Genomic DNA, 23,743 nt, shown 5'->3' on the forward strand with positions numbered 1-23,743 from the left:
GGCCTCTTGCCATTGCCTCTCTGAGCTCATTTGTGAGTGTGCAGATGAGCTTTTATCACATAACAGAGAGCATCCAAATATACTTTAACATAATTTAAAAATCATATGTCATATACACTCGTATTTATGGGTGCTTTTTCTAAAATAATCTATGCTGTATAAACATATGCAGAGATTTTAATATTTTGGTCACTCAGAATAATCTACCTATATTTTAGAACCATGATGGTTACTACATTAGTAGTAAATGCAGAAAAGAGACTTCATCTGGTTCAGACATTGCTCTAAGGAAGCTGCCATAATGAATTATTCAGTGAGAATTTGGGAAAGGAAGGTGAAGAGGCAAAATGGTAGCAGGTGACAAACTTAAAGATTGCTGTGAAACAGAGTTTCAGGAAAATGGATCCAGACAAAAACTCAATCACTTAATGAAAATGATCCTGTTTCACTGTTAAAGCTTCTGGTAACCCATTAGAATAAGTCCCTAACCTATAAATCACCTTGTATTGCATCCTCAGGTGATGACCTAAAACCCTATGAAACTTCCAGTGACTAGTTTCTTCCTTTTTTAGTTCAGAAAAAGAATGGCCAAAAGAAATCCTCCCCTTTATTACAGGTCTGAAAATTATCAGAAATTACCATATGTAACCAAATGCCAAAGGATGGTCCCTGAGTGGTTAGCTCTTGCTGCCACCCCAGGCCCTGAGGGCCCTGGAAGGCAGTGGGCCCTGGGCTCTGGGCCCTGTTCCGGGCCCTGGGCTCTTCCGAGTTTCAGAAGAGGAGAGATCTCCTGTGACCTTTCTGATGGCCTGTGGGCACGGCCTGAGGCCGCAGCCCGGCCCAGCTCCTCTCTGTGCTGGGAGTCGGCCGCACCAGGCCCCGAGAACCGCTTCCTCCCCGGGGCCGCGGCGAGGGCCTCGGAGCGAGGGCGCTACTGTTTTGCACGTCTCCGGGAAGCGGCGGGGCGTCCCTGGACAGTTCCGGAGCGCAGCGCCCCTGTTCTGGAGACGGCGCAGATGTGTGCGGCAGCTCGGGGCTGGGAAGCCCCGCCGCGGTGGCCCTTTCCTCGCAGAGGGAGATCCCGGAAGCGAGCTCAGCGAGCGCTCTCCCCGCCCACCTCGGGACCCACTGGGTTTCTGTAGCGTGGGGCACCCCGGCGGCGGGGCGGGAGGCGAGGGTAACCCTTACCCGCGGGAATGGTGGGAGACGGGATCCCCGCGCGTGAGGGGGCGTGCGGATGGGGAATCTTTCCACCGCCTCACGCCGCAGCCGGTCTCCCCCGACGAGATGCTCCTTGTTTTGGTCCGCCCGACCAATCGAATGCAGCAGCTGGATTCTACGGAAGCTGGAATGAGCCCTTCGTGGCGGCAGCAAGACTCTCCCCTGCCGACCATAACGCATTGCGCAGGGTGCACCACCACCACCTGGTTCTCCTGCGGCTTTAATGCCTCGACATGGAAACACCATTACAGTTCCAGTCGGGCTTCTGCTCCGAGCAGCAGCAGCAGCAGCACGGCCAGGACAAGCAGAGTCTTCTCCAGCAGCCACAGCAGCAGCAGAGCCCGTGCCTCCAGTGCAACATCTGCACCTACTATGGGGCCGCTGCGGTAGCAGCGGGGGATAACCTGCCCTCGCTGCTCCGCACTTCTTCGCCCCTCTCGGGAGCCTTCAGGACTCACTCCTCGCCGCTCTCCATCTCCGCCTCCTCCCGACAGGGCAGACAGTTGAACGTCAGCGAGCTCACCCCCTCCAGCCATGCCGACTCGTTCAGGCAGCCCCACCAGTACCACCAGTGCCATAGCCCGCAGCAGCAGCAGGCAGCCAGTCCCAGCAGCGTCAGCAGCAGCCGCACCCACTATCACCACTACCAGCAGCGTCGGGAGAGCAATCCCTTTGCCGAAATAGCCATGAGCAGCTACAGGTACAACGGCGGCATCATGCGGCCGCTCAGCAACCTGAGCTCATCCCGCAAGAACCTGCACGAGCTGGACTCCGAGTCTCAGCCGCTCCAGCCGCCGCTCGCCAGCCCCATAGCCCCTGCCCCGGAGGTCGTGGTCTCCAAGCCCGAGCACAACTCCAACAACCTGGCGCTCTACGGCTCTGGCGGCACGAACGGCGGGGGCAAGTCCAGCAAGAAGAAGAACCAGAACATCGGCTATAAGCTGGGGCACCGCCGGGCGCTCTTCGAGAAGCGCAAGCGCCTCAGCGACTACGCGCTCATCTTCGGCATGTTCGGCATCGTAGTCATGGTGATCGAGACAGAGCTGTCCTGGGGCGCCTACACGAAGGTACCTGCCATGCCGTTGGACCGCCTTCTTCTCGCTCTCGGCGCCGTCGACGCAACCCGACTCACGCCTCCCACCCCTCCCCTCCACAGTCCCGTGCCCCTGCCGTGGGCTCCGTGCCCGCCTTGGCCCACGGGCGTGGCCGGCTCGCGCCGCCGTCCTCGCGGAAAGGCGGCTGCCGCCCGGCCCCGGCGTCACTTCGTTTCTTTTAGAGCCCGGCGCGGCGGGACTGTTCGGCCCTCGCCTGGCCCTGCCGTGAGGCGTCCCTCGCTCTGAGGAGAGGTGCTCTGACCCCCCGGCACCGCCGTGTAGGGCCCACTGGTCCTCCGCCTTGAGCCGAGATGCTTCCCCCGCGGTTCCGCAACCGTGAGGCGAGGTGTCCCCCTCCTCCGGCCCCGCTGTGAGGCACCCCCGGGCCCTGAGACCGTAAGGCGAGGCGACCCTCCCTCCCCTTCCAGTCCGGGCTCCGCTGCTTGTAGTGGGGCTGGGGAGCCCGGCGGGGCAGTAACGGTCCCGTGCGTGTGGGTCTCTGACGGACAGTGGTATCTTTCTGTTGCAGGAGTCTCTGTATTCCCTCGCTCTAAAATGCCTTATTAGCCTCTCCACGATTATCCTGCTTGGGCTCATTATTGTATACCATGCAAGGGAAATTCAGGTAATGTTTCACTTTATTAATTGGTAAATGTTTACATATCTGTGGTTGCAGAGTCAGTTTTTCTAAAGGCTTTATTGTGATAAGTACTTTGCACTTCCCGCTGATTCAGAAAACAAAAATAATCACTTAGTGCTTCCTGAAGTTCAGTGAATGTATTTCATCCTTGGTGAGAAATAAGATAGGCTACATGGACACATTCATGCTAGGAAGCATTGCCCATTAGGGACTGTTACCTGTGATTATGCTAGTAGGATCACTTAGTTCTGAGGTTATAGCACACTTTCTCTATGACATGCCTGCTGTCTTCTGTAGCAGATGTAGGGCAACAGTCTTTTATTTCCCAGTGACTAAATGTCATGCTGTGCATTTTCTCTGGATAACAGGGCTAATTATTAGGAAAGAGGCATCGGTAACTTCTAGGTATGTAATCTTCACTGTGCTGTTTCAGATACTAGCATACACTGGAAGAATATTTAAAAAGAGGGGGGAAACCTTATGTTGTATTTGTTTTATTTAATGCCATAGAAATTACAGCCACTAGGAAATGTGACAGAGGAAAGCTGTCAAGACAGGTAGGATTAAAGGTAGGGGGAATTTAATGATCAAAGCTATAGAGTAAGTTTAAAAATACTGTCACATGTCCTGTCCCAGGTACTTAGTTCTAATTTCAGTTGTAACTCTTTTTTTTATCAAGAAGTTACAATTTAACATTTCAGTTAAACTGAAACACATAAGAGAGAGTTTTCAAAGTTTTGAAGTGAAAAATACCTTATTTGTAGATACATTGGTGTTTTTGCTATGTCTAATTAGAGATACCTTGGGCTACAGGCAGAAATGACAGCTTTCAAGGGCAAGAACGCCTTTTTCAGCAGTACCAATTAACAAAAAAGGGAAATTACGAATTGTACAGTACCCGTCTTCTATGCTGTAGTTCTAATGTGAAAGGACACCATAGTCTCCTACTTAGACTACTGTTAGAGAAGTATTGTGTTACTGAAGACTCTTTGCCAAATGGGATCCTGTCCTGCAGTCCTTACATATGAAAAACACTATTTATGGCTCAGAACACAGTTTCTTTGCATTAATATCAAAGGTAGACAGCTGTTTAACATTATTGTACTCAATAAACAAGTGCCTGGTGACAGAGTATCGCTATAAACTATTGGAATACTGATGAAGAGGCTTCTTTATTTGTGTAAAAATAAATAAATGTAGCTGCTGCAATGTGGGAGCCTTGTTCTCCAGTGTACCTTGCTATAAGTGGTGCTTGAGGCACTAAGAACAAAGCTGAAAAAACCAAGTTCTGTAACTATTTGAATTATTCTATGTATTTTCAAGAAACTTTAAATAGAAAACAATACACAAGATAACCAAGTAGTCATAGGTTTCTGTATGCATAAGCTTACAGTAGATAGTTACTCCAACATTCGCATATTTTTTCAGCTAATTAGATACACATTTTCATTCTTTCAGAGATTTGTTATGGATCAGAAAAATCAATCTTTTAAAAAAACTTCAGTTATATTTCTGATATTTTTTAACTGATCATTTTATAGAACTCCTTCATGTATGAGGCTACATGGAAGGAGTTGCGCAATCATGTGACTAAATCAAGGTTAATGTATTTTTAAGCACTGCCTGACAGTATAGAATACAAACATACCTGTTTGTAAAACTGTAACACTCTATGTTTTTGTCCGAGAGACACTGTAGGCTGCAGTACTCATGTCAGAGCCTGGAGTAAGCTGCAGCTCCAAGGGGCTCTGTCATTCATCTTGAAAATGAAGGGGAAGTTTTGTTTTCAAGGACACTATTGGAAGGAAAGGCCATTTTACCACCATTTTAGCTGTTAGATATCTGATAGATTTTTAATTTAGGCACAGTATGTTTATATACACATGCATAACTTTTTAAAAAGATGAAAAACGCACAGAGCAATATTTACATCCATCTATGGTGCTAAATTTATGTTACACCTTAAATCTGAAAACAAGAAGTATCTTTAAAATACTTTAGCTTAGAAATGTACAGAACCTACTCCAAGTGAAAGAAAATACTGCGTAAGCCCGATAACGTAACAATTTTTAATTAATCTTTAAACCTGATAGTTTTCTGAAGGGATACTTGCCTTTATTTCAGGCAAATATCCTGCTATGTGCAGTGGAATATTTCTTGAATCAGGTCTGTAGAATCATGCCCATAGATGGTTGATTGTGTCCTGGAGCATCAGCTGTTTGCTGATCTTGTTCAAATTTGATCATTCCTTTCTTATTCTTCTTTGAAAGTTACTTAGACTTTATCAGTAAGTATAGTGTAAATTTGCAGGAATTCATCAAGAAATTAAATTTTGTTGTACAGAACAGAATGGAAATGTATTTTGCTTGCAGTGTGGTATGTCATAGTCTGATAGAAGCAAACCTACCTGAAAGAAAAGTAGATTTTCCTGCAAAACATGAACTAAAATATGTTGAGAAAGAAGACAAAAGTTTAGCAATTTGTAGTGCTTGCAGATTTAATATTTAGAAGCACCTGGTGACGTAAAATGTCTGCTAACCAAAATCAGCTGCTGCTTTTTTTTTCAGTAGTCTGTGCCCTTGATTTCTTGGTAGGAAGTCTGAACAGCCATGCTACTGTTCATGCTTGTAGTCTGTCCATTTAAATGACCTTGCCTATGTGTTCTGTTCTGAAAACAGCTCGTCAGTTAAACCAAGCTGTGAGTTTGCTTCTCCCAGACCTGCTGCACATCCTATTTAAGGGAGTTGGAAGGGAGATTTAAGATGACTTATAGAGATTCTTCACAAGAATATTATATGGATGCGAGATAAATAGGTTTTTTTTTCCTTTTCCTTTTTTTTTTTTTTTTTTTTTTTTTTGTTTATAAGCAGTAGAGCAATAGGAGCACCTTCAGTATATAAGGGGGGTGGGGGGTGGAGTGGGATGTGTGTCCTCCGCCTCCTTTTCAGCACCGCAGACAGCTCCGCACGTTGCACATTATCCGGGGCGTCCTTGGCTGGGCTGGGCCAGGCTCAGAGCAACCTGAGCTGCGGGGAGGGCGGCTGCCAGCCTCCCCAGCTTCCCTCCCGCAGAACAGCCAGGTGAGTTCTGCTGCCTGACAACATATGCATAATTTTGGACGTATTTTCAGCCTTGCATTCTAAACCTATTAGCAAAGGAGATTCATTTTTATGTTCTGTGAAACAGCTCTGCCTTTGACAGGCCAAAGTCTCCAGAATGGCATAGCTGAAGTATTTAGACAAAAATAACTGTTTGGCTGCTGTGCAGTTTTGTGAAATATTGGAAATGTTAAAATGATTTCTTGAAATAGGTTTTCAGTGATTGCAGTGTATTAGTTATTCTGTATTATTAGCTATTAGTGTTATTATTAGTATAATAATAAGTACAATTAGTGTTATTATTAGTCATTCTGTATTATTAGTTATTAGTGTTATATATTGCTATTATTAGTTAGTGTATTAATTATACTGTTATTCAGGAGCTATTATATTTATTAAATGTGACTTAACGTTAAGACTATAATAATGATCGAATTAAACCAGGTAGTTTTAAATGATAATTCTTAGCCTACATTATCATTTCAAGAAAAGAGGATAAAACCACAAACAATGCTTCCTTCACCTCCCTCCCTCCCAGGAAAAAAGCCAGATGAACAACAGTAGTGATGTTGGAGCCAGGTATGGTGACAACCCCACATCTGTGTATTCTCCTTTTGATTCATTGTTGTCATGCTTGTAATGTTGTTAAAAACATCACACTTGGGTGCCGCGATTGAGAGACGGGACACCTGCTTGATGCAAGCAGAATGTTCGTTTTATTGCCGTTGTACACATATATTTATACAGATCAAAAGACAGCGTGTTCTAAACTGATTGGTTAAGTTTCAAACTAGGCACTCATTAATTGGTTAACACAAACGCTGGCGCAGACACACATTCTTTAAGCTTATCTCAACAGACACATTCCTTAAGTTTATCTTAACTAGGGCAATACTCCCTCCTCCAGGAAGACTCGGCACTATCTCATTTCTTCCCAGGGCTTGTGGCCAACGAGTTCCAGCACGTCCTCCTTTATTAATTGCGCCACACTGGGGGCCCTGCTGAGACCTACATCTCCCCCTTCCTGTTGCACGATAAGAATCCTTTTTACCGAGCGTGTTATTAGTTTTTGCAAACACTGTAACAGGCATGGAAGGAGTAATAACAGAAAAATAAAAACAGCCAAAGCATACACTGCTGTCTTTATAGCATTTACACAAAACCCATGGTTCACAAGTGTTACAGAAAAGACACGAAACTTTCGTGACTGGTGTCTCTGTACACTGGTTCATACAGTCCTTCTATGTTTATGATTCAACCGTCCTGATTGTCCCGGTCCTCTTGAGGAGATTCACCGACTTGTTGATCAGAAGGTTGGTCCTGGGTGCGATCCGATTCGTTCTCAGATGGTTGTGGCAACAATTCGCGGAAAGGTAGCACGCTTTTCGCTGGAATCCATCGGGGACCTCTTTCTGTGGAAACACAAGCATAACCTCTGCCCCACGTGATAAGGGGGTAAGGTCCCATGATCTTACCTGTTTCGGGATCTCGAATCAATACCGGAGCCTTGATTGTTGCTTCAAACGAAGCGTTTGTATTAAAATGACGAACTATCGGAGGGTTGTTGTCTAACAAAGAACAATTCAAAAAATTAAAAACATATAAGGCTTTCTGTAGACGCTCCTCAGGGGTAGCAGTCCCTACTCCCCCTTTTTGTTGTTGTAATAAACGTTTTAGAGATTGATGAGAGCGTTCAGTTAAAGATTGGCCTGTAGGGGAGTGAGGAATGCCAGTAATGTGAGTAATCCCCCAGGAGTTAAAAAAAGGCTTTTGTTGCGGCCGACACGTAGGCAGGGCTGTTGTCCGTCTTGATTTGAGAGGGTATACCTAAAGTGGCAAAGGCACGCATTAAATGTTTTTGAACATCACGTGTCTTTTCTCCTGTGTGGCAGGAGGCAAACAAGGCACCAGAAAAGGTATCAATGGAAGAGTGAATACATTTTAGATGACCAAATTCTGAAAAGTGGGTTACATCAGTTTGCCACAGTTGTAAGCTCTGCAGTCCCCTAGGATTAACCCCTCCCGCTACCGACGGAAAGGAGTGTTTTTGACAGTCAGGACACACGGCGATAATATTAGTTGCTTGCTGAGTAGTGAGGCCGAATTGTCATTTAAGACCTCCAGCATTCTGGTGAAAGAAAGAATAGCTGAGTTTAGCCTGTGCTACGCGATCTGGTAATACTTGCACTGGTAACGAAAGTATATCAGCTCGTCGATTCCCTTCTGCAATAAAACCAGGTAAAACAGTATGTGCTCTGATGTGCATAACAAAATAGGGATGAGGGCGCGAGTCCAAAAGGAAAATAAGCTCCTGCAATAAAGCAAACAATTCAGAATGTGAGACATCACGTAACACAGATGCTTCAGCTCGTTCAACAATTCCTACAACATAAGCTGAGTCAGTAATTATGTTAAGCGGTGTGGACCATTTTCGAAAGACTCTAATAACTGCGGTCAGCTCTACTATCTGAGGAGAACCAGGCACAGTCTCTATATTTGAGTTCCATTGTCCACGCTGGTCATCCCACCATAGGATGACTGATTTATGCGACTTTCCAGAGCCATCCATAAACACGGTGAGGGCCTGTAAGGGTTGGTTGCTTCTTTTTGGCTTGGACAGAAGATGAAAGTCAGCACTGAGTAGCTTATGAGATGGCGGGTGAGAGGTAAGTTGGCCTGTATAGCCAGCTATCGCTGTACTGAAGGCGTCGGATTGTTGGTGGAGCCACTGTAAATAAGTACTTGCCACAGGCAAACAGATGCAGGCAAAGTCCATCCCTGATAGTGTCAATAAACATTGCCGGGCTCTAATGATTAAGGACGCAAACATCTCATGTTGTGTTGAAATAGTCTTTGAAGATTGATTGGGTAAGAAAACCCATTCAATAATCAGCAGTGGGTCCGGTTTCTGAGAATCCCACTGAAATATTAGCACATGAGGTTGTCGAGCGGGGTTTAAAATAATCAGAAAAAAGGGTAGCTCGGGAGCCCATCGATGTGCTTGTCGGAGACTAATTGCTGTAGCAACCTTTTGCAGGGAAGTAGTGGCTTCAGGGTCAAGACTGCGGGGGGAGCGCAAGTCAGTGTCCCCTTTTAGCAGTCTAAATAAAGGACCTAGGTCCGCATTAGAAATCCCCAACAGTGGTCGGACCCAATTGATTGTTCCCAACAATTTCTGTACATCATGTAAATTTTGTATGTCTGTCTGTATCTGTAGAGTTTGGGGAGTTATAGTTTGGGCCCTGATGCGCCAACCTAAGTATTTCCATGGAGATATCTTTTGAACCTTTTCCGGCACAATACAGAGGCCTGCCAAGTTAACGGCAGCCATGACAAGAGCTACAGCTTCCTCCATGACCTCGTGAAGTTGTGCAGCCACTAGGATGTCATCCATATAGTGATACAACAAGACATTGGGCATCGTAGTTCTAACAGGGGTGAGTACTTTAGCTACGTACCACTGACAAATCGTAGGACTATTCTTCATTCCCTGTGGCAGCACAACCCACTGGTATCTTTGCAATGGGGCTTGCATGTTGACGCTTGGAACTGAAAAGGCAAATTTAGGAGCATCGTCTGGATGCAGTGGGATATTAAAAAAGCAGTCTTTGAGGTCAATAACAGTCAAGTGCCAATCTCGAGGGATCATAGTAGGGGACGGGAGTCCTGGTTGAAGGGCTCCCATGTCTTCCATAGCGTCATTAATTTTCCTAAGGTCATGGAGTAAGCGCCACTTGCCAGTTTGTTTCTTGATGACAAAGACAGGTGAATTCCAAGGGCTAGTGGAGGGCACAATGTGCCCTCTTGTTAACTGCTCCGTGACTAATTCCTGGAGGGCGCGAAGCTTTTCCAGAGGGAGGGGCCGTTGATCTACCCAAATAGGGTCATCGGTTTTCCAAGTTAATTTCAGGGTGTCGCGCACTTCAATGGCCCCATCTAAAAATGGGTCCGAATGGACATTCCCCACTGAGACAGTACATCGCGCCCCCGCAGAACCATAGGAACAGGTAACACAAAAGGCTTAATAGAAGCCGTATGCCCTTCCGGACCTTGGATTTGGATTAATTCCACGCTTTGGTGACTTTTACCAGTTCCCCCAATTCCAGCCAATGTCTGGGAAACGTTAGCCAGAGGCCATTATGGAGGCCACTTGGCCTGGGATATTACTGTAACATCAGCTCCAGTATCAATAATCCCATTTAGCATTACTTTCTGCCCCCCACGAATAAGGGTACATTGGGACACAGGTCGTTTCTGGGAAATAGACTGTACCCATAAAATTTGTGGGTCCCCCATAGATCCAGACCCTCCCTGCCGTTGTTGAGGCTGGTTGGGAACTGGGGAGTCCGTCATTGTGGGAATCAATACCAATTGTGCTATACGGCTGCCTTTTGGCACCGTGCAAGGAGGAAACGGGGTCCATACCATGATTTTAATTTCATCAGTACTGTCAGAATCAATGACCTCTGGTAGTACAAAAAGTCCTGACAAGGTGGTAGATGATCTTCCTAACAAAAGCGCTTGAGTTTTTGGGGATAGGGGCCCCGAAATGTTTGTTAACAATAAGTGAACCGAGGAATCGAGCAACGTTACTGTGTGGGAGGTTGCCAAGTCCAATCTGGTGTTACCGGCTGTTGTTGGATGGAGACTTGAGACACTGCTGGTTCCCTCCGTGGGGGTTGGAACGTCGGCTGCGGTACTTGTGTCTGCACGCATCGCTGCCCCGCGCTCCGTGATCGGTTTCCCTGTATCGGTTGACCTTGGAAATCATACTTAGACCGACATTGATTAGCATAATGACGCCCTTTTCGGCATCTAGGACAGACCCCAGGGGCCTGGGGCCTGGTACCAGCATTGGTAGACAAACAGTTCTTTTTCAAATGACCAGGTTTGCCGCAACCATAACAATTCCCGGGCCCCCCAGAGCCGCGCATGCCGCGAAAGCAGCAGCCATGGCTTCAAATTTATGATCCATAGTGCCAATTCTATTACAAGCCTCTACCATCTCCACCAGTGTGGGGTTTGGATTTGGGAGAGATTTCAGTAATTTTTTACAATCCACATTAGCATTTTCTACAGCCAATTTTAACAACAAAATTTCCCGTGCTTCCGTATTGTCTATCTGACGCTCCAGAGCTTGCTTCAGCCTGTCAATAAACTGCATATAAGGTTCCCGGGGGTCTTGGGTAATCGTAGTGAAGGTTTTTTGCGGTTTTTGTGAGTCAGGGACCTTAAGAAGGGCTTTTTTAGCTTCTTCACGAGTCACCTCAAGAGCTTCCCGTGGGATATCCCGGGCTTGAGCCACCGGATCAGAGTGTTGACCTGTGCCAGTAAGGTGCTCTATAGTCAGCACAGCTATAGCCGCATTGCCGTGACCCACGTAAGTCATAAGAAGTGCCTGTAGTCCCCCCCTCCAGTGTGACTCCCACAGGGAGTACTGTGTCGGAGTCAGTAACAGTTGTGCTAAAGATTTTAAATCATGCGGAGTCATAAGTGTCAAAAACAGAAGATAGCAAACTTGCAAAATACGGGGAAGAAAGCCCGTGCTCAGTAACAGTACGACGCAGTTCCTTAATTACCGGGAAAGATAAAGCCTCCCACTGTGCCCCCCGACCCTGATAAATCACGGGGGCTACAATTGTTTTAGCGATTTCTAACTCCCCCTCCTTTAAGGCTTGGCGTCTTATATTAGCCCACACATCGCGCGGGTCAGGGGGGTAGAGATACGGTTCTTTTTCAGGATCCACCGGACCCGGGTCAAAAGGATCCCCCTCTGGGGGTATCTCGCAGCACACACTCTTAAAGGTTTGTTCTCCGGCAGCACCGGAGGCGCTGTGGGAGAGTTGTCTTCCTCCCCTGCTTTGTCCTTATGATTTTTCTCTTGCGCTTTTAAGGTCTCAAAAACACTCCTCCACCAGGGGAGCATACGCTGCGCTTCAGCATTCCCTGTTGTTGCCGCGTCCCATAGTTTCACCCCCACATCGTCCCAAAGTTCCCGCGTAAAGATAGTAGACGTAGTTACAGTGGGCATCTTCACCTGTACCCATTTAAGTATCAGTTTGAGATCGTGCCCAGAAATATTCTTTCCATGTTTTTGAAGGAGAGCTTTCATAAGCTCATAAACGTCTCTCTCTGGGGAAGACGTCTGACTTCCCATGTTTCCCACAGCTCACCTCTCTGCTCCGGAGGGATTGTTTAGGCCGGCTCCTGCTTCCTTTCAGCAGCTCATTCAACGTCCTGTGGGACTCGCAGCATGCCACGCAGATAGGTGGTTCTCTCCGTATCACGTCGGGGTCACCAATTTGCCGTGATTGAGAGATGGGACACCTGCTTGATGCAAGCAGAATGTTCGTTTTATTGCCGTTGTACACATATATTTATACAGATCAAAAGACAGCGTGTTCTAAACTGATTGGTTAAGTTTCAAACTAGGCACTCATTAATTGGTTAACACAAACGCTGGCGCAGACACACATTCTTTAAGCTTATCTCAACAGGCACATTCCTTAAGTTTATCTTAACTAGGGCAATACTCCCTCCTCCAGGAAGACTCGGCACTATCTCGTTTCTTCCCAGGGCTTGTGGCCAACGAGTTCCAGCACGTCCTCCTTTATTAATTGCGCCACACTGGGGGCCCTGCTGAGACCTACACTTGGGAGATTATGAAATATTCATTACTCGCTCTCTAAGCTTGTGTGGTTGTTGATTCAGTTTGGAAGACCAGTAGGAAAAATGTAACTCATTGTTATCCCAGCCTAGAACAGGTATTTCTCTGACTACTGTTCCAGTTGAGAAATACACTTTCGAAGAGGTGGAGGAGGGAAGAGCTAAGAAGATAGTATCATCCGATTATCATAATAATTTACAATGTATAAATTGCCCACTTCATGCATAAACAGTTTGTTACTTCATGATATTTTACATAATTAAAATAGCAGCATACAACATGGTTAAAATTTTTGTTTCTAGACAACTTATTATTCCATTCCACACTTCCCTAATGCAATTTGCTGTTAGATTAATAATCATGTGGAAGTTAAAAAACTCTTTGATAACAGTTCATATGGTAAAGCTGCATATTTTTTTTCTACTTTTACTGATGTCACCGTTTAGAGCAGGGCGCCAATAAACAGTGAGAGATGCTCTCTGTTAACCCCCCACCCTCCCACCAGCACAGGAAGGGAAAAAGGAGGAAAGGGGAGAGAGACTTGAAAATTAAATATTAAAACAACTTTACTAATAATTTTACAATAATAATATTAATGATAAGAGAAATAAACCAAAATATACAAAACTGATACTGAGTTTCCCGGAGTAGGGTGCCCCAGGTGCTGGCATCCCGCCAGCAGCTGCCAGACAAGCACCAGGAAGTCCCGGTCTGGCCTCGGCAGTAGATGGGAACAGGACTCAGGAATGCATAGATCGGAATCTGGATCAGGATCGCAGGCAGGACAATGAGCAGGGTCCTCTTCAGAAGGCGGCCATGGACGAAGAGAGCAAGACCCTCGTGATCCCCCAGCTTTAAACTGAATATGACGTGCACGGCATGGAATACCTCGTTGGTCAATATTGGGTCCCCTGTTCTGTCTGCCCCTCCCTGCAAGTGCGACCCTTTCCGACTCCTCACTTGCGGGACCTAAGAGGTCTATCGGTGACCTTGGCTGCTATAGGAATAATTATAAGCATGGGCCTTTTTCTGCCTTCCATTCCTATCATTAGCTTAGTAAAACTGTAAACATTAGGTGTTATCAGTTTTGGAGCGGACAGTGTCTGTAAAATATGCAGCCAGCTTCAGAAAAATGCAAGTTACTTAGAAGAACTTAGCTGTAAGGAAGATTCACTGAAAGAGAATCGGTTCTGTTTTAACCAAAACCAGGACAACTGAGAAAGTAGACCTCTCTGTCTCTCTCTTGTACTGCTGGAGACAGAAACGCTTTTTAAATGTACAGTTCCTGAAGTTTTACTGGCACTTCCTTATAGTACTCAAAACAAAGGATTAAACCCAAAATTCTCTAAGGTTGCTAATAAGATGCCTTTAATCCCCTTTCTTGGGTATTCTGTCACAGCCTGGTATTTCTTGAAAGATGGATGTCACAGGGTAGGAGGACTATGTCCACTGGGATACTTTTGCTTTGGTGCTGGACTACTTAGGGTATCCCTTCTGTAAATAAATGTTTCCCTTCTATTGCCTTTCTTGGATAATGGTAACCTGTGTTCTTCTGGACTGAATCTGAACCTCTTCTCCCTCTTCCCTTGATACAGATGCACTCACTCATACAGAAAAATGAAAATTGTTGATATTTGGCAGAAATGAACAAAAATCTTCATATTTTTTCGTATATGAATTGAGATTTCTAAACACTTATAAATTGGACTGTCAGTTCATGCTCAAGTAGAACTCCTATGGAAAGTCATGCAAACTTCAAAGTTCAGGTTAAGCCATTGTTGTCACAGCAGAGTTCATTTTTAGAATTCAGTCCATCACTTTCCAGGTCTCCAGGGAGAAAGCACCCTCAGTCCCTAGATTGTTCTGAAGTGGTGGGAAAATCATGGATTTGGAACGAAACATTTTCAGTCTTCATTAACATTATGGAAAATTATCACACATGAGCCCAAATATCTTGCTGAATACTCAAGAGTCTTTTCTCCTTTTCCCTGTCTCCTGAAAACTTGAAGAAATGGAACAGGCAGTACTAGGAAACATGAGTGGATGTTAATAAATACATTTCTTGACATATTGTGCAAATAAATTCCATAATGCATGATTCTAATAAACAATGCTTATGGGGATTTAATTAACTTATTGGGAAGTTCTTCAGAAAAAAACCTGTATTCCCTAAGAAATATGAAGTTAAACACTCTTACAGTTTCCTGTCACAAGCACTAATTTGGTATTCTGCAGGCAGAATTGTTTATATCTATGTAATCCTTTTGCCTTCACTCTGGTGGTACATGTTTATCTAATTGTCTTTCTTCTTCAGTTGGCTCCATATCAAAAGAAACAAAAGTCTAGCTTGCCTTTGCTTAAGCACGCTGAATCATCAGCTAAGACTGCTGCTGCAAAAACAAATGAAGATTAAGAGCACAGAAAGCAAGTCTGTTGAATAACAGGTGAAAATCAATAAATAATCTTTGAGTGATAATTTTATTCTGATCTAAAACCTGTTGGAAATTACTGAATTTTTTTTGTTTATTTTAATAGGCCTTGGATCAGGTGACAACAAATCTCATCATGTGCCAATTTTGGTCCAGGATACAGTAGCTTCATGTATAGGCTTGAAAATTGCCTTGTACCAGTGGAGCTTAATACACATTCCATACAACAGAAAAGCATATCTTCCCCAAAGAGAGTAAGGCTTCTCTCACATTGGGAACAGTGGCTGATGGCAGCTGTGTTGGGAGATGTCAGTTCTTCATGCAGTGATCTGTAGAACAAAATAATTTTTGTGATGAATGAAGAAAACCAAATTCTAAATCAACAACTATAAAATGATAATTTAAAATTAACAACATAGAAATACTGAAATGTAGATAGTTCTCTTCAGTGAATTTTGCTTCCACAAGAATATTATAGAATTAGAGTTACTTTATTTCCGAGATACTTGAAATGGGGAAAAATATGACAGAGAGCACTAGGTTTCTTACAAGTTCGATTCTAAAATTAGTTCTGTGTAAAAGTGCTGATATTTTGTGAGAAGATGTGCTATATTCTTCATACACAGTCTTGGAATTGCTGCTTCAGTGCAAAACTAAATTCATGCCTAACTCTGGAATCTGAATAATGTTTCTGTCCCAGTACTGCTAAGATTAGTGCACTAGTTACAGCAGACCACCTACAAGACCAGAAAAGGTTTTTAAAGAGATGGTTTTGTTTTGGAAATATTTTATTAGTATAGTAATTTTTTCAATGTGGTCAGTTGTTGTTCGTATTTGTGAAGGTGCAAAGGGAACCTAAGCAATCCATTCAATATTTCTTTGCCACTTTCCCTTTCAGGTGTAATAAAGCTAGCATAGCTAGTGTACAGCTATACTCTCAGCAGTGAGAGTGAGCCAGAACAGGCCAGTAGAAGTAGGCGGTAGTGTGGAGTGTCAGCAGATGGAAGTCGTGTTCTAAACAAGTTGTATTTAAGTTGGCTTAGATGGTGGAATGTTTTGTAAAGATTTGCTACAGGCAAATAACCTGCTCTGTCCTTAGATTCCTGGGAACAACAGTATGGTTTTAAAACTGTGTATGTTTTTCATTCTATCTCTATCGATTTTATGGAGCAACTACTCTGGAATGCTCTGGGTCACCCAGTCTACTTACTAGTAAACATATCTGTTATGTAATTTCTTTTTTATTGTTTACTTTTTAAATAACACAGCAATACATAGTATAAAACAATCAAAATACTTCTTTAGTGCACTGGTCCCACTTTCCCGTTTTGCGTGTTTGTGCAAAGGAAAGGAAGAAGACTCCTACCTAAACTGTTCTTTCTGTATTAATCTTCCTCCTCTTATGCTATATTCAGAGCTTTACTAAGTCATGTTCCTTCTGTATCTTCCTGGAGAACGTTTTTGACTGTCAACCCCAGTCACAGGTGCTTTTGGGAACTGTTGGTGCTGGATGGAAGTTTTCTAAATGTTGTAACTTAAGGAGCTTATTCTCACTGTGACTTACCCTGCTGGAGGGATTGGGGTCTGAATATATTGTATAATAGAATAAGTGTTAAATGAAGAATATTATTTAAACGAAGAAATACCTTTAGCGGACACTGACTTTGAAAGAACACCTTATTCAGTAACTCTAATTCAGTCACTTACTGATGGGTCTACTCAGTGTCTCAAATGAATATGGTAACTCCGAGTGGTGGGCTTCTGTGTCTGGACTTCTGATTTGGTTCAAAGACTCATAAAAATTCATACAAGTAAATATCTCACCATTGTTTAAAAATCTGAGGAAGCTCAAGTGTGATTGTTCTATCAAGTGTCCAACTAAATTAAAGTAGGAGATTGCCTCATGAAATATCTTTTTAATAATGCTGTTCTCAGGAGTTTCTTCTACTCTATAGCACTGGGGAAGAAATCTAGATGTCTGGGAACATCTTTTTACTTTTCCTTGGAGTCCTTGGATTTCACTTCTTGATACTATCACCTGCATAGAAGATTATTGGGAAGAAAGAATGGCAGTTTTAGGAGCATCTCACCCTCTTTGGGTCCCTGAAGCATATACATACAGGAAGAACTACATGAAAAGAAATTCCATATGTCCCAGTAATTGCTGAGTGTTGTAATGGTTCCTTGGCACCACAGGCTGTCAGGGATTAAGCCATTTCACAGTTGTTTGAGACAAATGATAGAGCTGAAAGTCTGACTTGTAGCATTTAAAAATATTGAACAATTCCTCAGAATATCTTTGGAGAGCGAAAGCAAAAAAGAATACTGTCAGTATCTGATTTAGAACAAAAGGAAAATATGGGGAGGCAGAGTTTAACCTTATGTTAGTTTATGTGATTGTGTCCTTCCTTTGTTATCTCATAGGGTATTTCAGCTAGTGTTTTTATAGTGATCTGAGGGACAGAGGTTAAAAAAGACATGGACAAACCTGATAAGTGTGTTGAGTAACACTTATATGTTTATTGAAATGGTTGTGGCTATGTTCCTCTCTGCGTGTGCCCTGTCATAGTAACTATGATGTATATTATTCAGGTTGATGCCATGAAAAGCCAGAGTTGAAGACTCAATAGTCAGAAGACTATTAAGCAGGTATTCTTTATTACGGCGCCGGGCACACGGGGGATCTCTCCTCCAAACGTGCGCGCCAAACACCCTGTCATTTCAGGTTAAATACAATCACAATATACAGATTCATTATATTTCCGAGAAATGCTTAGCATATTCATGACTTTTCCAAGAACTAATTAGCATATGTTAATGTCTTTCACGCATGTCTGTTAGCGTCCTCAGGTGGTCTTTGGGGGTCCTAAGATGACGGCTTATACTCCTCATCACAGTGTCTGCTGGTTGACCTTTGTTTCTGCGCAAACTCAGGTCTAAGATTACGTATACCGTGTCCTTCCAGGTTGTTTTGCTCCGGTCTTGTTGCCCTCTTGGTGCCTCTTTATCTCTGTAGCTTGGTGCATCTGCCCTCCCAAGGCCGAGCTGTCCAAATAACATTATTTAGAAGTCTCTCTATCTTAGAGCTTTCCTATACTCCCCCAAAAAAGCAAGTCAGGTTTGTCCAAGTAGTGTCGTTTAGGAGCCTCTTTATCTTAGCGCTTTCCTGTCTTCTCGAAACAGCAAGGATCTACTTTAGTTTAATTACAATCACTCTAGTAAGTGGAAATTATACATTTACGGGTATCAAGGTGTATTTTAATGTGCGGGTTTTGATGCTGCACATTGGAAAATATAGTACACAAAGACCATAAGTAGTCTGAGCCTCAGTTACACATCTCTTCCTGAGATGGTCACACTTAATGCTGTCTTTGAAGGAAGCATTTCAAGCCTACTTAGCCACCAGCACACATTAACATGGCACTTTCTGTACATGCACTGACATACACAGTGTATATAGCAAGATATCAATAACCATGAAAACCTCATTTTGCATAGATACCAAATTTAAATAGATATACTATGCAAAAAATCATTTTTATGATGAAACTAAGTACCAGACTTTTAAAATCATTCTTTTAAATTGTCATTTTTATAATTAAGGGGGTACTTGTATGTGCATATACATGTATGAATGATAGCACAGTCCAACTTCCCCATTTGAACAAACTAAGAATGTTTCATTCGTGTAGGCAGCTATATCCACAAGATCTTGTGGATCAATTTCTAATGACCTACTAGAAAATTTGGTCTTAACTCTGGATGTGGGAAACATTCTGGAAAATATAAGATAACAAGGCTTTCATGTAGTTTTGTGAAAAACATTAATCTTTGCCTTCTGTGCTTTGCATGCAGAAGGTGTTTGATGCCTCATGGATTTATTTTACTTAAACTTCTCTGCTCTGTGGCTCTGTATTCAGGACATAGAGTCCTCAGGAATTCCTATTGGCTCTCCAAGATCGAAGACAGGCCTTCGGATAATTTATGGACCATTTGATTATATGCCTTCTGATGATGGAAGAAGGTATTTTTCATCCCCTAGTTAGGGAAAGGCTTGAGTCGTCTGTCTCCAACCACCATATGATTTTCAATCATTTGTGCTTAATACCTTCTTCCTCTCTGAGGACTATAATGCTGGTTTTAGTTGCATAAGTAATATTTTGGGGACTATAAGCTATAGAAAAGTGTTTGTTCAAAAATTTGGTAGAACAGCAGCCACAGAGGATATATTTTGCTAGTCTGTGTCATAATTCCATTAGTTCTTTTATAAGGGTAAAGTGACTCCAGTATTTAACCATTAAAAATTTGGATTTTTGAAGGAAACAATTGCCACAATGCTTTTGTGAGTACAGTTGATTCTCCTTCTGCAAGGAATGCCTCAAGGAGTACAGGTGATGCTACTTTATCATTGTTTATCACTTCCTTTGTATTCCTTACAGCAGAGCAGGGATACTGTTTTCACATTTGTTCTTCTACTGGAATTGTAAAGAAACTGGCCAATTTCCTTGTACTTTGCATTCACCAACATCCTCAGATAGCCTGCTAGGAATTTGTTTTGATATACTAATGATTTACAAAATTAATTTTTCTTCTTTTAAATAGCTTCAGGGAGTCTCTGATCTAAATTGTCATTGTGTGCAATCTGTCTACTCTGAATTTGTTCCTCTTTTTCTAATCTGGTGTTATATGAATTTAACACAAATTGTTATGTGAATACACAAACACCCATTAATATCTATGATGTGCTATCTGTTTTTATATTTACACTGTGTGATGTTAGAAACATCAAGTTTATTTATAGTTTAGGATTCATGTCTTATTTTTGCATACCACATGTTGGAAATGCATTATATAATTTCAGATGAAAATAACTTTTTTAAACTTGTCTTATAGAGTGCAGGCTTAGTAAAGGTAGATGAAGAAGCTTTGCAGAACACTGATGAAGAACTTAAATTAGATTTCAATGTTAGACTAATAATAAGAAATTTGAAAGCTATGAGCAGGCATAACATCTTTGCCCTTGACTGGAGTTTGGCCTTCCGCATAGGCTGCAGAACTCTATTTTATAGGAAGAGCTTGTTCTCTTTTTGTTATTAGCATCATTCTCCATTCAAATGGGGAGTCGTATCTTAAAATGAATGCATGGTTATTATAACAGAATTGACTGAAAGCAGCTGAGAGGGTATATATACATATATATAAATAAATATGCACACCCACACCCCTTTAAATTGTGCCGTTCAGCTGTTCTTTCTCTCCTTCATTCATTTTCCCTCCTTGCTTTCTGAATAGTGAATGTACACAACCAAGCAAGCAGGAACACGCGAATACCACTGCGTTTTCCAAATTAAAAAACAGCAATTGCATTTAGTAGGTTGCATAATTGCAAGCATATAAAATGTACATGAAATCCTGTACTAATTTCTATCTATTTTCAGTACATCCCGACTGACTTGTTATCCACAGCCTATTTTGTTCCAGAATGTTTGATATTCCTGTAATTTATGGACTGAATTTAGAGACATGGATTTGTGTGGAAATTTACCTCATAAATACGATTTTAAAATGCTACTATATTTTTAAATAGGAATATTTGTACTGGATCTGTGGTCCTCTGCGGCTTCTGGTGCTTTCTACCTTCTGTGTTTTCACCTCCTAAATCTCATTATGTGACAGCTGAACACATTATCACTTTCAAATATTATTTTTCTTAGAAGCAATTGGTGTAGCCGAAGTCAAGGGAAGTTGATAAGGATTTTCTGTGCCTGCAAACATAACCCATTCCACTTAGCACTGCTAAGAAACTTCTTTCTTTGTAGCATATTAGGATTTCTTCTGCTGACAACTGAATACGTTCTTATGTATATGTTTCATAATGATTTCCTAAAGTTTTTTCAAAAGTGATTAAATATAATTTTCTTTTACGAAAATTTTAAGATCAAATTTTGATGTCTAAGTTTAACTCAACATTCTTCTATTCTCATCTTTTTAACCGAATCAATACTTAAGGTATCATTTTTCTTGAATTGCTTTTCTGCATATAGTATTCATATTGAAATCTGTGAAGACGTTAGGTAAAAAGGGAGGACAAAAGACCATTGCTTTTCCAGCATATTCTGCTGAACTGAAATGGTCATCTGTGTCGTTTATTCTTTTCTTCAGAAAATCACACAACATTTGAGGGATTTGATATTATCTGTCTCATATTCAGTTAAACCATTTACTATTCACCTGTATTCTGGGTGCTCTAAATACCTCTTTATAGCTGTTTTACAGTTTTTGTGATCTGACTGACAGCATTTACAGGCTAATCACAAGAGTCAAATGCACTTGAGCCTCACTGTATTTTGAAAGTTTGGCCCTTTGTATCAAATGGTACATTTGCTAAGTGCAACCAACTGTCTTTTGGTAATAAATAAATAAATAGATAGATTTGCCTTCCTACCGGTATGAATTTCATTTTTATATCCAGCATGCAAAGTCTTCAGAAAGACCACAGGCAAAAGAAAGTGTGTGTGTTCATGTTGCATACATTGAATTCACTGAGTGTGTTTCTTTCGCTTAATTCAACACTATGTTTCTTTGGCTTTAATAGTATTGCAGTGGAGGTAAGAACTATACCTAAGATGAAGAGAAGGAACATGAAGGAGCAAAAAAACAGGTCCAAAAATAAAAGAATTTGGTTTGGGTTTGTTTGTTTCTTACTGTGATTAACTTCTTTCTTTCTTTTAGTGTCACTCCAACTACTATAAAGTTAACTTATTGTTATCACTTTCTTAAACAAAGAACTGGAGCAATTTTCTGGAAGACAAACTGAATGTGTTGGGAGGAAGACGTAGAATGTGGTTTTGGATCTCTAAAGGGTATATACAGAGAGTTCACGCTTTCATTTCTAAACTTTTGAAGGATGGAAAGGGGCAGAAAGCAATGCAGATAGGGAATTGCTTGCTTGGCCCTTTATATGGCGTGTAGTATGCCGGAAATACTTTTCTTACATTCAGAAGGACATTCTTTGTGTATTTCACCTTCTCACCCTTTAAATTACTTCTAAGTTTTTGAATAATCTAATTTTCAAAATCCTGTAAAAGTTTTTTATTTCTGATTACATATTTACTGAACAGCCTTGTCTAGATTCAGACTAGAAGCGAAGTAGCATGAAGGTCTTCTCCTGTTGCTGAGATTGTATGTTCTTTGTCATTATGGATTATTTTCCTTTTTTGAAAAGTTACCTTGCATATCCCTACTCTCTACTAGTGACAAATATTGTTCAATTAAGTATTTAGTTAGTAAATCTTCAGGAACAATATTTACTAAACAGTGTGAAGTGTTTTATTACTTTTGTTCCTGGGTGGTAAACTGAAGGCTTTGATTCTGCAAGGACCTAAATACATGTGCATTTAATTTTCAGCTACTAATAGACCTCACCTGGCTGCCTAGGCTACCCTGGTATTTGTAGGCCTCTGCTTTTCATTTTTGGTTTTTTGAAGGTGTGACTACAGTTCATTTAGACATGGTCAACCTAGGTTTAAAACAGCTAGTTCAGGTATTGCTAGTAGTTGAGGTACAGTTGAACTGATTTTTCACTATGAGTTATCTTTTAGAGTCTTTATGTAGTTTCTTGGATAGTTTTGAAGCCTGCGTTGGTCTATATTGATACCTGAAGTTTGAAGAAAGCTTGAATGGTTCTCCTGAAGCTATAATCTCTCCGCTCTGAAGCATTGATGTGCTCTAAAGAAGTCTTAATGTTGCACTGCAGGAAGTATTTTCAATTTGTAATTTAGATTTCCATCCTGAAAAACCTTTCTTAAATTCTTCTTAATTCTATGAACTTTGAATAAGCAATTGATTTTGAAGGGATGAGGTTTAAATTGGCAGAGTTTTATTTTATAAAAAATGACAATTAAACAAAAATATGAAAAAATCTTAGTAAATAATATGTGGAAATTCAGTTCCTTATACAGTTTTAAAAGTAGTGCACGAAAACATTCCTTCTGGCTTAACCAAAATGTCATTCACTTAGTAGTGACTTAGTAATGTCATTTGCTGAAATGGCATATATATTTTGGTTTTAGTGGTCATTAGCAGCTATGAAAACAATGGTATTTTAAAATGGAATTATAACAAGGTTTGTTAATGGCATACTCAAGTTAACCTTATATTTTATCATTTCAGTTATTCATGGTGGACAACGGAGCAGATGACTGGAGAATAGCCATGACTTATGAGCGTATTTTCTTTATCTGCTTGGAAATACTTGTATGCGCTATACATCCCATACCTGGGAACTATACATTCACATGGACAGCCCGGCTTGCCTTTTCTTATGCTCCATCCACAACAACAGCTGATGTGGATATTATTTTATCTATACCAATGTTCTTGAGGCTGTATCTCATTGCCAGAGTTATGCTTTTGCATAGCAAACTTTTCACTGATGCATCATCTAGAAGCATTGGAGCGTTAAATAAGATAAACTTCAATACCCGCTTTGTTATGAAGACTTTAATGACAATATGTCCAGGAACTGTACTGTTGGTTTTTAGTATCTCATTATGGATAATTGCAGCGTGGACTGTCCGAGCTTGTGAAAGGTA

At 41.9% G+C, this 23,743-nt stretch overlaps 1 protein-coding gene across 1 annotated transcript in view; it reads left to right on the forward strand.

Annotated features, from left to right (window-relative positions):
• The first annotated feature begins 1,122 nt into the window (after window positions 1–1,122).
• Window positions 1,123–23,743, forward strand: part of LOC142365644 (small conductance calcium-activated potassium channel protein 2-like) — a 132,684-nt gene continuing 110,063 nt past the window's right edge. Inside the window, 4 exon segments of the mRNA XM_075446654.1 lie at window positions 1,123–1,447; window positions 1,450–2,288; window positions 2,845–2,940; window positions 23,322–23,740. Coding sequence (XP_075302769.1) covers window positions 1,288–1,447; window positions 1,450–2,288; window positions 2,845–2,940; window positions 23,322–23,740 — 1,514 coding nt within the window. The 5' untranslated portion in view covers window positions 1,123–1,287.

The sequence above is a fragment of the Opisthocomus hoazin genome, chromosome W (assembly GCF_030867145.1).
Source record: "Opisthocomus hoazin isolate bOpiHoa1 chromosome W, bOpiHoa1.hap1, whole genome shotgun sequence".
Classification (NCBI taxonomy): Eukaryota; Metazoa; Chordata; class Aves; order Opisthocomiformes; family Opisthocomidae; genus Opisthocomus; species Opisthocomus hoazin.